The following is a 16,095-nucleotide window of genomic DNA, read 5'->3' as shown; positions in this document are numbered from 1 at the left end:
GTGAAGAGGCATTATATCCCATGCCCTGTAAAATCAAAACCAATTTTTAATGTTAAAGAAGTAATCCCTGCAGGGCGGTGGTGGCTCACGCCTTTAATCCCAGCACTCGGGAGGCAGCGGCAGGAGGATCTCTGTGAGTTCGAGGCCGGGCTGGACCGACAGCCTCCAAAACAATACAGAGAAACCCTGTCTCGTAAAACCAAAAAAAAAAAAAAAAAAAAAAAGTAATCCCTAATGTCTAATGCAACCATCTCTGTTACAACTTTCCATTCCTGGAGAAATACCAGCACTACTAGCTAATACTATCCTATCGAACAGGTACCTCACATAAAACTCTGTTCAAAGTGGTCTTTCAAAAGTCACTTAATCCTTTGGGCAATTCTATGAGGTTGGTTTATGATGTATATGAGAAACCTAAGGGCCATGTAAAAAACTTATCACTGTGCTTATTGTAAGAGTGACCATTAAAAGCCAAGCCTTCTTGATACTGAATCTGTATCCCTTCTCTCCAGAAATGAAGAGAAGCAGGAAGGCGGGTCAGTGCCTGGTGTGCCTTTGTGGATCTGCAAATATCTATTTACTGCTGATGGAAAGCACACATTGTTTCCCACATGCATCATCTCATTATACCCACAGGTCTATATAGAATAAACTTTTCCCTTCTATATCAACAAAATGTGGCTAAGGAAGCTCATGAGCTACTCCAGTGAACACATAATTTCAAATTTTGAATTATTTTATTAACTTCAGAACCTTTAATATAATTATTTTAAATTCATTTTTCAGATTTCTGTTTTTTTGTTCCTTTCGTTTTTCTTTTGGGTGATTTCAGCTCTTAGTTATTTTTCTGTTTGCTTTTTTAATTGCTATTGAAAATTATGTGCCTACCTTTCTAGAGGAAGGAAGAATAATTAACACTAAGGATGTCTGGAAAAAGCCATATAGACATGCACTATGTCTTATAAGCATCACACACACACACACACACACACACACACACACACACACTTTCTCACATCACAGAGTTTAATTAGTGCTGCTCTACACGGTAGATAATACCCTTCCCAGAAGCCACAGACTGCCATATAAAAATCCAGTGCCAGGTGTGGGACACTTAGCCTTGAGTTGTTGGTCACAAGTGTCTCAGGGAACCCAGAACAATTCAGGCTATTGCCATTACTTTTGGCTGCCCACCATAATTTGACATTAAGATCCTATTGCTGAAACACTACACATTTTGGTCCCAGGACTTGGGGAAGACATGTTGGTACTGATCAAGAAGCTTTCCACTTGCTGGCTGGCTTTCATCCCACCAGAAGATGCAATGCAGGCTGCTAGGGCAGAACTCACCAACAGTGTTACCCAGCTGTGGGACTGTGCATGGTTGGCAAGACATTCCCTTGAGTGCAATAGTGAGCTGAATAGTATGAGGGCACCCAACTGCTTTTTATTTGGATTCCACAGAAATACTGTGACCACCAGGGACTGTGGCTTGTTATAGGAAGGTCAAAGAAAGTGCATGTAACCTCTCATCCAAGACCTCTATCTATGGCTACTTTGTCATGTCCTTATGTTAGGCAGAATGAGAGCCCCCAAGCACCAATCTAAGTCCAGGGGTCATGAAGGAAACAGCAGATTGGCATTTGGAAGTCAGGCCAGATTAAAACCCTCCACTTAGTAAGAAAGTGCACAACATTCTCATTAAAAATACTATTTTAATTTATTATTGGAGAATTATGGACCATATATTTTATTATATTTGCCCCCTATTCCTACCCTCACCACCCACCTATTCACTCCTTCAGATTTTCATGAACCTCCCCCCTGAAAAAAATAACACAGTAAGTTCAATTTGTGTTGCCCATATAGTCAAGGGTGGGAGGCTATCCACAAGTGTGAACAGCCTGCCAAGTGCCAAACCCTTTTAAAGGAAACCTGCCCTCCCCAGAAGTCATCAGCTCTCAATAGCTCCTCAGTAGAGGTTTACGATCCACTCCTGCTCCATGCTTCAGGGCTGACTGTCTTGATCTTGTGCAGGCAACAATAGATGCCATGAGCTCATGGATGCAGCAGTCCTCTTGTGCCAGAAGACACTGTTCAGCCCCAGTCCTCACTGGCTTCCAGCTTCTACAGTCTTCCCTTCCCCTCTCCACAATGGTCCCTGAGGGCAGGCAGCAACGAAATGTTCCATTCCTGGTTGACCGCTTCGCTCAACTTCTTCTCCACACCTTGATTAGTTGTGAGTTCTGGTTAATGAGTATCCACTGCACAAGGAAATCTCTCTGAGAAGGGCTGATATCTGAACTAATCTACTGGCATAGAGAAAGAGGTTCAGAGGGCCATTTGATACTATATCCATTGAGCAGAATGTAACATATGTTTGAATATGTGGTTCTGCCTGTGATATGGGCAGTAAAACCAACTGGAAAACATTTGATTACTCTCATAGCAGGCAAGTATCTTGACATGCAGTTTAATGTTGGAGTTTATAAGATTCACAGCTGTGTGAAAACTTTTGATGATCTTCCCCTGCTGAGTATCCTCGACAACAACTTCCTGAGTGAGGTAACCCAGACCAAAAACAGAAATGTTGACTCTTTAGACTTGTATGTTTATTTGAAGCACTCTTAGAATCCAGAAAATTGGAACTGGGACAATAGAGTGTTTGTGTGCATGTGTGTGTACATGAGCATGCTTGCGGTGTGCATGTAAGTATGCATGTGTGTGCGTAGAAGAGTGTGTGTTTGCCTGTGTGCGCATGTGTGTGTGGTGCGGTTTTAACTAAAGGGGAAACAGGTAATAAGAAGGAGAAACTGGAACAACGGGGAGGGAAGTTTAGGTGGAGAAGGGGATGGAAAGTAAGGGCAGAGGAGGGAATGGGGAGTGGTGTGTGTGTGTGTGTGTGTGTGTGTGTGTGTGTGTGTGTGTAATTGCCCTACACGTGGAATAATGTTCTTTCTAGAAGCTGTGGTTGTCAAATAAAAAGCCCAGTGCCAGGTGTGGAGCGTCTGCACCAGAGTCATTGGTGAGGGTCTCACAGACCCTCAGAACACCAGTGCTCTTGGTTGCTCACCAAAAGTTAAAGGTAAGATCCTATTGCTGAAGAGAGGGCACACATTAGTCAGTCATGGGACATGGAAAAATCAAGTTGAGAGCTAGCTTTCATAATTCTTTAAAATTATCTGTTTCTGACAGCATGTACATGATGCAGGATGCCTGTTTCTGGTGATGAAATGCTAACTAATTTCTCATAGCATTCAGCAGCTTCACACAATTCATGTATTTTCATCTCTGGCAGAGGAACTAGAAGCAGACTCATGAAAATTTTTTTGTGGCAAACAATATATTCATTCTCTTATAAAGTTGACAAAAATGCTTTGGATTTTTTCTTCTTTCTGGAAGATTATATGCTCGGAACTCTGGCATAGTGTTATCCGATAAATTTTGAACATCATTGTTTTGGTAAGTCAGCAGTAAATCTATATGCACTCCATAAATATGAAACATAAAATGCAACAGTTTCAGAATTCTATGAAACCACAGTAAACAATTCAGAGTCCCAGCCATCTCGAGTATCTTACAGTTCAGCTCAGCTTATTCCTACCTGTAACAAAGAAGTTACTATATAGCCATTTGTATGGCAAACATGAGCTAAGAAAACAAGGAAATTTTCTTAGTGGAGAAAATATTTTGGTAAGTATTCTGAAAAGCATGCAATAATGTGAATGTACACGTTTAAATTTCTGGGACTTTTATTTATATCTCAGTTACATGAATAAGGTATCCCATTTAGACACTTTTAGACATGTAGATAACATAATTTGATTACACATAGCATATAGCCATGTTATAAGTACATATACATATGTTATGTAAATAAATTATATATATATGTATATATATACATCAATTTTCAGTTCCAAATATGAGACCCATTTGATTGACTATGTTAGAGTTAACTCCCGTGTCATCACTTTAAGGTGCACATTACTGCCCAAGAATACAGTAAAGTATAATGTAAACAACTTAGAGAAAGTCACAATGCTAATGAGTTATACCTTCAAAGGCAGGTGTAAGTGAATCTGGCAAAGATAGTTATGTTGATAGATCATGTAGCGATGGAAATATACCTGTGTTTCTTTTTAAAAACTCACTTAAAATTTTATGTGTGGCCGGGCGGTGGTGGCGCACGCCTTTAATCCCAGCACTCGGGAGGCAGAGGCAGGCGGATCTCTGTGAGTTCGAGGCTGGGCTGGACCGATAGCCTCCGAAACAATACAGAGAAACCCTGTCTCGTAAAAACCAAAAAAAAAAAAAACCAAAACAAAAAACAAAAAAAAATTTTATGTGTGTGGATGTCTTGCCTGCATTTACATATGTGAACCACTTGTGTGCTTGGTGTTGATGGAGTCCAAAAGAAGCTGTTGGTTCCCCTGACACTGGAGTTAAAGATGCTTGTGAAATATTGTAGAATATTATTTTCAGATGTGTTACATTTATTTATGCTGTGGAACATTTGTTTAATAATTCAAAGATGTGTTGCACTGTTTTATGTTGTATTTGTTTAACTCTGTGAAGCTCTGTTACTTTGCTTGTCTAATAAAGAGCTGAATGGCGGAACAGCAAGACAGGAGAAAGGATAGGCTGGGCTGGAAGGCAGAGAGAATAAATAGGAGTAGAGATAGAGAGCAGGGGCAAGCCATGCGGCTATACAGCGAGCCACAGATTAAGAAATAAAGAAAGGTATACAGAATAGAGGAAGATAAAAGCCCAGAGGCAAAAGGTAAATGAAAGCTGGCTAGAAACAAGCTAAGCTATGGTTGGGCATTCATCAGAAAGAGTAAGACTCCATGTTTTAATTTTCTTTGGAATCTAGGAGCCGGGTGGCAGGCCCCCAAAGGAGTCAAAGAGCCAAAAGAGTAAAAAACAACAACAACAACAAAGACAAGCATTGTCAGCCTGTCCATGGTTGCTAGTAATTGAACGCAGGTCCTGTAGCAGAGCAGCTCAGTGTTCTTAATCACTGAGTCATCTCTCAGGCCCAGAATTGTGTTATTTTGCAATTGTGAAATACCAATATCAAAAACAAAATATCTTTTTCAAATAGGATTTTCCAGTTGTACAATTCATCATCATTATTTTTAGTAATTCACTAAAATGTATTCATTATTTCTGTCTCTCCAGAAAGCTCTCTATGGTATTCCTTTTCTTCAGTATTAGGGGTTGAAGAGAGAGCACTACACATGCTGTACTCTCAAGCTCTATGAGGTAAGTCTGAAATAAAACAGATTGTCTGGGGTGACTACAGTGATGCAAATGGTTTCATGGAAGGAATAAGTCTGTCTGTGTAGACATTAATAGAATTAAATGCCATCTGTGATATATAAACACAAGTTTTAATTTAACTCCACAAAGAACTTACTAAATTGGTGTCCCTTCTTCTGAGCAAATCAATACAAAGAAAGGAAGACCTGTGTCCATGAAGGGGCCTTGTGAGTCTTAGTCTCCATTTAATGGATGGTGAATAAGTTTCGGATCTCAACTCTAACATGGGCTCTGTTCCTTTACAGTGGTAGGATTTTCAGTAAGTTTTTTACAAGTAATTTTCTTCATTTTTATCAAGACTGAGGATAACTAAAGCTTGCTATTTTTTCCAAGGACAACAAAAATGTCACCAGAGGAGCTGTAACATGAAGTCCTCTTGATTGAAAGGACTAGAAGAGGCATGTTGTGGCTCTGCAATAAAAGTGAATCACTTGTGAAGTTTGTCCTCTATTGCTCTGTGCCTATTCCTAGATAACAAGAAACAACATGGTACCTTTAAAGAAATTTAATTCTACCTGAGAAGTATGGTGTGGGGTAAGGAGAGGCAGATGGGGGGATGGAGGGGAGGTGTACATTCCTAAGTGCATGGAGTTTCAATTAGGAGCAACACTGCACATGACTTTCTTGAGAAATAAGCAATTCATGTTAATGTGACTGGTCAAAGTATGTGTAGGGTTTTGATGTTCACACACTATGCATCCTTTTTGGATTAAAAGAAAGTATTTAATAATGAAAGATATCTAATAGTTCTAGCAAATGCTAACAAGTTTGTTTGAAGAACCACATTAATAAATTGTGATTTGGGATTATACCAATCACATATTTCCCCCACCCCATAAGAACATGTCTGTTCATGTTCTGGAGTAAAAGCAGAAACCAGGAATGTAAAGGGACCATGATACAGGGGAGAGAGGAGCAATGGGGAGGGGAATGGCAGGATACAAATGATTTGAAGGGAGAAATGGGAAAACTGAGGGGATTAATTAGAGTGGACAAAGGAGCTTAATAGAGAAGAAGGATGGAGGGGTCAATAACAGTAGGGATGTCTGAAAAAGTCATTAGGAATCATATTACCTATCTATTTGTCTACCTAAAATTACCTATAACACATATAAATCAGTATGTACACATACACATAGCTTAAATGAAATTCCCTCAACTGGACTGACAATGTTTCCTCCAAGAGCCATAGATTGTGTAACAGAAATCTCAATCTTTGGATTTGGATTTTTTTAAAACTCTCCAAGAGACTCCCCAAAACATACATTACTGCTGTTGCCCTTGGTTGCCACTCTGAGATTGGTGGTAAGTACCTATTGCTGAAGACATCATGTACTTCCAGGACCTGGAGTGTGTGAGCTGCATCTGACCTGAAAGCCTCACTCCTGAGAACTCGCTTTTATAGTAACAAGGCACCATGCAAGTTCTAAGGGAGAGAGGCAACAAATAGTCCTACCCAGCTATGATGCTTATGAACTAAACCAGTAACCAATATGGCATGATAACTCTAGGGGTGCAATAGCAGCATTCATACCTTGGTGATATTGTTATAGCTCTCTCATTGGACTTCAGGCCCAATCCCCAAGAGGGAAAACATGTTTGTACTGTAAACCCAGTCAACTATCTAGAGCCAGTTAGGTCATAGATCTTGGAGAAGAACTTACTGCTGCCACTTTCCTAAGCCAGAATAATTTTTAACTACATTGTAAAAACTTACCATTACCTTATACCCACAGGTAAGCATAGTGCTCACTCATCGTCAAAGAAACATTCCCTTACAACAGATAGAGAACTACAACTCATCAAAATGGAGCAAACAAGAGATTGTCTGGTGCTCAGTCCAACAGCTGAAACATCTACAACAACACAACTCTGGCTCCCAAAGCTCATCATAGCTGAAGAGGGTGTGGAAAGATTGGAAGGAGAGGAGCAGGAGGTTGTTGTGAGACTGTGTCTCCTAGAATATCAGGAAGCTATCTATACTCATGAAATCTCACCAGGATGGCCACCTAAACAACACCTGGACAAAATGACAGCAATAGACATGCTAACATGAGAGGGGGAAATCTCTTGGAGCCTCAACCCTAGATAAAGAACTAGAGTCAACTAAGGAATGCTGAAAGTGGGATAAATGAACTTCTCTAGGGAAGAACACACAGACTGGTTATCCAATAACCAGTAGTCAGCCCTGAAATCATATCCATGCAAGTACTTTTATATGGACTGAGAAGGTTGTATTTATATCTATGTATATATGTGTGTGTGTTTGTATATTTTAACAATGATTAAATAAATAGAAGCAATGAATCAGGGGGTCTGCACAGGAAGGGTTGGAGGGGGAGGGAAGATAGAGAAAACCATGTAATAATATTTTATTTGAAAAGTATTTATTTAAAGAATTAGAAAAGAATTCATGTATACACATGTGTGTGGCATATGTGAATGGTGTATATATGTAGTATGTGAAGACCTGTGAACCTGTGTGCACACATGAGGACACCAAGTGTTCTCCTCCATTACTCTCTGCCATATTCTTTTGGAGCAGTGTCTCTCACTGAATCCGAATCAGGATTTACCCTTCTGTCTCTATCCTTTCCACTAGTGGTGGAGGTAGCAATCTGTAGTTGCACCTGACTTTTTACTTGGATGCTGGAGATTTGAATCTAGGTCCTCATACTTGTATAGCAAGCATTCTCACCTGCTAAGCCATTTCCAACTCTTCTAGCTCGTTAAAATAATATGCTGTCTTACTTTACACTTCTATGCCTGTGACATTCACAATGTGACATAGTCTATTCCTACATTTTACTGAAGGACGGCCTTGCTTTGTTTGAGAAAAAAAAAGTATAACAGAAAGTCATACTGTGATTCAATCTTTCCATTTTGTCCACACCAGGGAAAGAGAGTAGAATCATTTGGCTTTCCTTTCTAGCATACCAATCAGTAGGGTCAGACAAAGGGCACCCTGGGATGAAGGAGACATCAGAGGCATCTGTGTTCCTGGCATCCTAATAGTGTTCAGAAGTCTGGGCTTTACACCATCATCTGAAGAGGTGAGAATGACGGGCGTTATGTCTGAATACCTTTTGCCGCTGATCAGAAATGTATGGCCTTTCAGAACAGTCTGTTTCATGGAGAAACAATCTGTCACACTATAAATTCTGAATATAGTTAACACAGAAATAAAACTGTCTGGATTATCTGCTGGAGTAAGCTAAAACTTATTTCATATTGCCTTGTTTGTCAACTACTAGCCATCCTTTAAAATACAGCATGGACATTATCTTGTGCAGCTTTCTTTTTAAGTCTGATGCCAATCACAAAGGTTAATTAAGGTGGTGAAAAGTGCCCACTTTGTGGGTGTACATACATGGGTAGCTCAGTGCTCAACACATGGGCAGTGCTGAGGAATCACCTGTGGGATCATGGAATCAATGAGGAGAGAAGGTGTGTGTGTGCCTGAACTTCATACAGTACCTAGAAGAGCCACGGGAGGATTACACATGAAGAAGCAAAATATTAGGAAGTGTGTGGTCTTGCTTGTACAAATAAAGCCTGTCTTAAGGTCAGAGAATGGACCTTGCCACTAGAGTCTGGAGCTCCATACAGTCAGACAGGAAGTAAGGTAGCTGGGTGGAAACAGGAAATAAGCAGGGAGAATCAGGAACTCGCTCTCTTGTCTGCTGAGACACTAAGGAGGTAAGGCATGGTGGTGGCTTGCTCTTTCTCTCTCATCTCTCAGCATTTTTCTCTATACCTGACTCTGGGTTTTTATTATCTAGTCCATTTAAGAAATCCACTATAGAAGTAATTCAATGATACAGGGTCATTGGACTTGGTGTGCAAGAAAAATTCTAAGATATATATATATGCATATATATATATATTTGAGTGCATGCTCACTTTGAAAATAAATCATCTTACTCCATAAATTATTTTTTGTTGTCTTTAAACTGGTTAATTGCTAAGAAAGAAACAAAAACTACTAAAAGACATTTGATTATCAATGCTGCTGAAATAATCCAACTTACATATTTTGAAAATGCTTTGACTTCTAAATTTAAATATAAGGACAGGTTACTTGGGAAAAAATTCTGCTTTTGTTTCCACAGAAAATAAAAAGCTGTGGGTTCCTTCCAGACTAGTATGGTTTGATGAAGCAAGACCTCTGAAAGCAGTGGCCCAAGTGATTCAACATCTGAAACAGATGATACATCCTTACAGACCCCGAAAATAAGGACCTATACAGGTTTCCGAGTCCTGTCATGATCCCCATGGTATAAACAGCACCCCTTAACAACAGAGAGTAGTTTGGAAAGAATGACACCCACATTCCCAAATATTGTTTATAAATGTTTGTTTGCATTTATACAGGGTTGGTTATTGCTACAAATTTAAGGTCAATTCTGTGAGTCATCTCTAAAAACTTTTTACAAGGAAATGGGTATGGCTGTAGCCCCTGAGAAAAATAACAAAAGCCTATAACATGGCCTAAGAGCCAAAAAAAACTATATAAAAGATTCTATAGAGTAGCAAACTATTCAAACAAAATTTCAAAAATAAAAAAGGGGGAGATGTTGGGGCCTAGCCCCTACAGGGTTTCTGAGTTGTTCGTCAGCTGATAGCCACAGGTGCATCCTGTTTTCTAGTCCTGGCTTACTGCCTCTGCATTGCCCTCTGCCCAAGGATGACACACAAATTCGTAAAGTGTTTCATATTTTTTACTGACATCAACATCTAGCAGGAGGAAAATATGCTCTCTTCCACCTGGGGTTTTTCTACTGTGTTGCAAGACTATATATACGACCGCTCCTTCCTACAAGAGAGAGACCTCTTAACACTGACAAATAAAGACACTTCTTAGTACAAACAGCTGGACATCTAGCCTTTCTTTTCCTGATACCTCGGAGTTGCTTGTGGCATGGGAGCCGCAGATAACATGGCGATGGTTCACTTTACATTTCCCAGAATCCTCCTAGACTCCTAGTCCTACCTATCTTGCTTCCCTATTGGCCAACAGTGCTTTATTGACATATACACAGGACTATCCCATAACCTCCTCTTTTCTGTCTAAATAAAAAGAAAGGTTTTAACTTTAACATAGTCAAATTATATATAACAGAACAGTCATCAAGCAAGATCTATGGTTACAATATTTTGTCCATTAACATTTAGTAAGATCTAAAGAAAGTATCATCTACCCTATCTTTGTGAGTTTAAAGTCTTACATGTAACTTATCTTTTATCATAACTAAGGAATATTACTCACTGAAAAAGAAACATGCATTACAATGCACTGACTTTGTTGTTTCAACAGAGAAGTTGTCAATACCAAGATAATTATCTGTAGTTCATAGTACATCCTTTATCTGAAGATCTACAATTGAAAATGACCTCCAAATCCAAAACTCTGTGGGCATAGACAATGCATTACATATGAAATATTCCTGTTTGATTTTGTAATGGGGTGTACTGATGCAAGCTCACAGTTGCTCAGGATCTGTAAGGGGAAAGACTCACCCAACCCCATTATCTGTGCTAAACTTTGTTTCATGTACAGAGTTATTAAGACTATTACAGAGATTTACCTTCTGGCTATGTTCATAAGCTGTATATGCACTATAAGTGAATTTTGTGTTCAGACTTGAGTCTCCTCTCAAAAGGTGTCTCATTATATTGTGCAAATACATAGAAATACAAAGCTGAAGCCTAAAACACCAGGTATTCAAATAGGTTAGCAGCAATTGCTATAAAAGGTGAGGTTATAAACACAAGGTGGGAACCATTGGAAACTGTTAACATTATTTTATGTCTTTTGTTTAGTTTCAAATTTAAATTAGAAACATGTCAATTCCTGGTCCTTCTCCCTCTCCTTCTCTTCCTCCTACCAACACTTCCATCCCTTCCTCTCCCAATCCCTACTTCTTTCTGCAGGGAGAGCAAGGCCCTCCATCGGGGGTATCCATAGTCTGTCATTTCATCCAGGGCAGGGCCTAGACCCTCCACCAAGAGTCCAGGATGAGAGAGCATCTCTCATTGTGGGATGGGCACCCAAAGTCCATTTGTATGCCAGGGATAAATACTGATCTAGTATCCAAGGCCCCATAGATTGCCTAGGCCTCCTCACTGAAACCCACATTCAGGGGTTCTGGGTCAGTCCCATGCTGGATTCCCAGCCATCAGTCTGGGGTTCAGGAGCTCCCCCTTGTTCAGGTCAGCTGTTTCTGTGTGTTAAACAAACCCAGTCTTGATCCTTATGCTCATCAGTCCTTCTCTATCTCTGGGTTTCTTGAGTTCAGCTCAATGTTTAGCTCACATTTTACTAAGAGTAATAAAGTTAAGTAAAATAACGAAGTCAGACTTGGGACCTTAAATTAATATGAAATAAGATGCCCATTACCTAAATGAATGCTCCTTTTGGAGTTGACTGTATTTCTGAATAATGAAAGTCTCTCCTCAGGACCCAAAGATTCAAGCATACATATGTTATCATGAGTATAATGTCCTATCCTCATCCTTGTGTAAAATAAATATAGAGAAAAATAAAACTATGATTCCAGAAGAATATCAATCTCATGTGAACTTGGTGCTTTATCTGTAGGGATCCCAGTCAGGACACCATGCCATATTTCAGCAGCTATCACTGGCTCCCACTCCTGCCATCAGTTTGTGCCAGTGGCTAGGCAGATTAAAGTATCATGAAAACTCATGGATAGATTTAATTTTGAGGAGACTGGTCTGTAATAAATGAGAAGGCTAGGGATGGGATTGAGAATGCTGTCCTAGCTCACAGATTCTTCAACTATTTGGAGAGAAGAAGACTACCACCGCACGCCCTTTTACATCTCCCAGAGAATGCTGCTTTGCTTCCAGCTTTTGAAGGCCTTCCACTAACCACGTAGACTTGATTCATATCTTTTGCAGACCATGAACTAACCTGAGGAGGCCTAAATGTCTCAGTTTTCTTTTGGCACTCAGGAAATATCATTTTGGAGGAGAGAATTTTGAATATGTCAAAGCAATGATTTCATTTCCTTGTAATTGACCTCTGCCATGAGAAAAAGAAAAATACAATCACACATGGCCTGCAGAGTTGAGAATATAGGCGTGGGGTTGTTGATATTTAAGTGATAACCTTAAATTGAACTGGTATCAAAGAAACTGTTATTCAGGGGACAGACACCCTCTCTTTGACATTGATAAAGTCATTTAAAATCCCTGGGCCTCAGTTTCCACAAGGACAGCACTGGAAGCAGACTTGGAGTCTCTGGGAAGTGATGTGTGCATGGTCACAACCACACCATCTTTCCTGTGTTCTCATCTGTCCAATCTACTGAAATTCTGACCCCCTCCCCAAAACAAACAAAGTTAGAGGGTTTTAAAGGTCATTGATGAATTAATGGATTTTAGGACAAAAAGTAAGATAATTACATTAATAATCTATCTACAAAGTGACAAGGAAGGCACTTAAATTATCAACAGTCTCTAGCTCATTCCTCCTATCCAGGCCTCTTTTAAACCCCAGGAATGTTCTAGTTAAAAAGTTCACAACAATTCCTGCAGAACCCCAGGGAGCACCAGCCACACTAAATCCATGTAGCATTCTCAAAGTAAGATGCCGTGAGGGCTGTGAAAGTCTTTGCTGGACTCTTATCTCCACTCCTAACAAGTGAAATGACCCTTCCCTAGCTGGTTAATAACCCTGATTCTGTTTCCTTTTCTGTAGAGATAATAAATTGTATTTCCAAAGACTGTATTCACGACAAGTAAGATAACATATGTAGAGAGATTGTTGGGGGGCAATACACCAATGATAATAGTTTTCTAAAAAGTTACAAAACTGCCATATTTCAAAGTAAAATGAACATTTGTAAATACAAATTGTGCCCTGAATACAAGTTGATAAGAAAAGATTTTGTGAAATTAGATAGACTTTAGTCTGCTGAAGATGGAACAGCTCCACAAAAGTAAAAGGGTCAGACTAGAGTCATCCAAGAAACACCATTTTAAAGTTTCAGGATTATGTAACTGAAAGAAAGGAAGACTACTAAGAGTACTAATTCATTAGGCTGTGTTAGTACACTTCTTATCAAAGATACACAACTGTTTGAATAAGACAGATTGCATTCATTAAGGATATATATGCTGCCAGCAAATTACAACATGCTCAATACAGACTTTCTGGTTCTCCTAAGGAATGCAGGAGCAGCCAATATTTGACAGAATAAATTATTTAATTCCTTAGTCAAGAAATAATTAGGCAATAAACTAAGCCTTAGGAATTACAGATTCTCAGAATGATAGAACTGAAATTCTCTAGTCTATTATCAGGTGTCATTCCTGGGACAACTAAAAGAAAATATAAGAAAAACCGAAGAGACATCTAGAGTCATAGGAGGCAAAGTAGTTCTGGTGTCTGATCTCATTAGCTTATTCTTTTTCTGACTGTAGGAAAGCAATCTAGTTTTATCCACTATACATACTAACTGCTTGGGATGAGAAATATAGCTTCCATCTCAGTGCTGCATCCTTGAGGTTCACAAGGCAACAGAAGGTAATAGAAGATAGTGCCAATGACCAATAGACACAACTGGCGATGACTTGTGAGGAATGCCAGTATATTCAAAGGGAATGAAGAACATGTGAAAGATGCAGGGTGTCCCACAAAATCGGGTCTCCTTCTGGATTCTCCATTCTCAGTGTGGGATACAGAGAAGTGCAAGGGTCAGGGCGGGTCCTCTCGAAGAGGCACAGGAGATACAACTATACAAGCCAGTGCATATACCAACCTCAATGAAGAAAATGTTCCATAGCAGGAACCAATCTGACATTAGGCCAGAAGAGCAAACACTATATGATAAAGAATGAGCAAAAGCTTGGTTTTCTGGGCAACTCTCTGCTTACTGAAAACAGCCACAAGTGGTCCCAAAACAGCATACTTTTCCATTTACCAAATGGGTTAAGGATGGGCTTTCAGTGCAGAATTAATTTGAAGATCTCCAAGCGGCAAAGGCTCAGCAGGGGACTATACCCAATTACCTTTTCCAAATAGGTCAGCATTTGATACTTCTTTTTTACAGTTATCTTATATCTTCCATGCAGTATGAAGTGACCACCTTAAAGAAAATATGTGACACTCCCCATCCCACATATTTTATAACTAAACAGGGGAACTACAGTATAGAACTGCCTTGATGTGTAATAAATACCTTCCAAGGTGCCTAAGATATAAATAACCACTGGGAAAATGAAGTAGACAGTGTATTATCAATACAACATGTTATATGTGAATAGGAAAGCAAGCATGAGCATATCAACCATGCACTCTACTTCATAGTCATATGAAAGACAAGTTGAGGCCAAGAAGAGGATGCAATATCGCTAATGGGATCTTCTCAGTACTTGATGGCGGAAAAGTTGGTACATTAAAAAATATTTTTCTACATCAGTAAAATAGGTCAGTGAAGAGTTAAATGTTATGAAATAACTCCCCAACTTAGAATGATTGGAGTGCTTTTGTTTTCAGCAGCTTGGGTTTCCTAAGAGGCCTTGGCACAGGAAAGGCAGATGTGGGCACCATTAAATGTTTCCATTTCCTGTGCTTGCCTCTTTACCTGGCTTACAACACTAATTCACCCCGTATGCTATTCCTGAATGAACAGGAAAGGCTTTTGATAGACAGTGGTACAGCCTGAACATGAAATGCCCTCCACAGTCTTATGAGATGGAACATTCAGTCTCCAGTTGGTGGCACTGCTTTGGAGGCTGCAGAACCTTTGGGACATGGGGCTCACATTTAGGGGGATGGACAAATTTGAAGATTACAGGTTATCTCTGCTTCCCTAAATGTTACAATGTAGGCACCCTCTGCCACAGACCCAACTGTTCTACCCACCCTAACTGGGGATGCGTTTCTCACTGTGAATGGACTGTATTCCTCTGAACTGTGAACCAAAAAAATCATCCCTCCTGCCAGGTGTTTCTGTCAAATATCCTATCACAGTGATTTAGAAAAAAAAGCAATACAAGAAGGGACAGCGGGGACAGTATCAAAAGGAATTTGAAAGCATCCTCAGAAGAAATATAGGAAGATAGAACCCAAAGGGGTGTTCTGTAACAGGACTATAGCAAAGATACCAAAGAGGTAAATATGCAAGGTTTTTCTAGTAAGGAGATTAGCTTGTTCTCATAGTACAAACTGTATTAGATAAGCTGATAATTTCTTCTAACAAGACCAGCTCTCTTGGAAGACTGAAAGTATGACTTTGCCTCTAGATGTGTGTTACTTACCACAAACTCCTTCATGTCAACTCATTCTGAGCATTTTGATGTTTTTGTTTGCTTTTAATTGAGTTGCTCCACACCCAACCTCTTATATGAAACTGAGTGTCAGGAAATAGAGTGCCTTACATAGTGCAGGTGCCCACTTACCTCCCATAATTTTGGATTGGCAGTTAATAAACTCTGGCTTCCTGTCTGTGAGGTACCTCTGGCAGGTGTGGTGGAGGATCTGGAAGAAGGTGCACTTTTCTGAGGCCGTGCTAGCAACCCACTGGTCAAAGGCATTTTCAAACAACAAATCAAACTCTGCAGAATCCTGGAAAAGACAGTGAAATAACTGCTGATCACAGTCTACACCAATTTCTGCTTTGAGCTATGGCCTGTCAAAAGAGGCGCAAAAGCTAACACAAAAACTCAAAAAAAAAAATGGACCATAGATTTCATCTTTACCATAGCTCAAAGAGTCTACAAGCAAATAAATCCAAGTTG

General features: G+C 39.7%; 1 protein-coding gene across 3 annotated transcripts in view; it reads right to left on the bottom strand.

Moving 5' to 3' along the window:
- Positions 1-16,095, bottom strand: part of Stxbp6 (syntaxin binding protein 6) — a 223,191-nt gene that overhangs the window by 30,392 nt on the left and 176,704 nt on the right. For all 3 annotated transcript variants that reach the window (XM_005076274.4, XM_040743145.1, XM_013117934.3), the window contains exon 4: positions 15,757-15,922. In XM_005076274.4, the coding sequence (XP_005076331.1) occupies positions 15,757-15,922 (166 nt within the window). The remainder of the gene's footprint in view (positions 1-15,756; positions 15,923-16,095) is intronic.

This window comes from Mesocricetus auratus, unplaced genomic scaffold, assembly GCF_017639785.1.
Source record: "Mesocricetus auratus isolate SY011 unplaced genomic scaffold, BCM_Maur_2.0 Super-Scaffold_15014, whole genome shotgun sequence".
In the NCBI taxonomy this organism is placed as follows: domain Eukaryota; kingdom Metazoa; phylum Chordata; class Mammalia; order Rodentia; family Cricetidae; genus Mesocricetus; species Mesocricetus auratus.
Note: the sequence above shows the minus strand (reverse complement) of the source record. Positions and strands in the feature narration are given on the sequence as shown.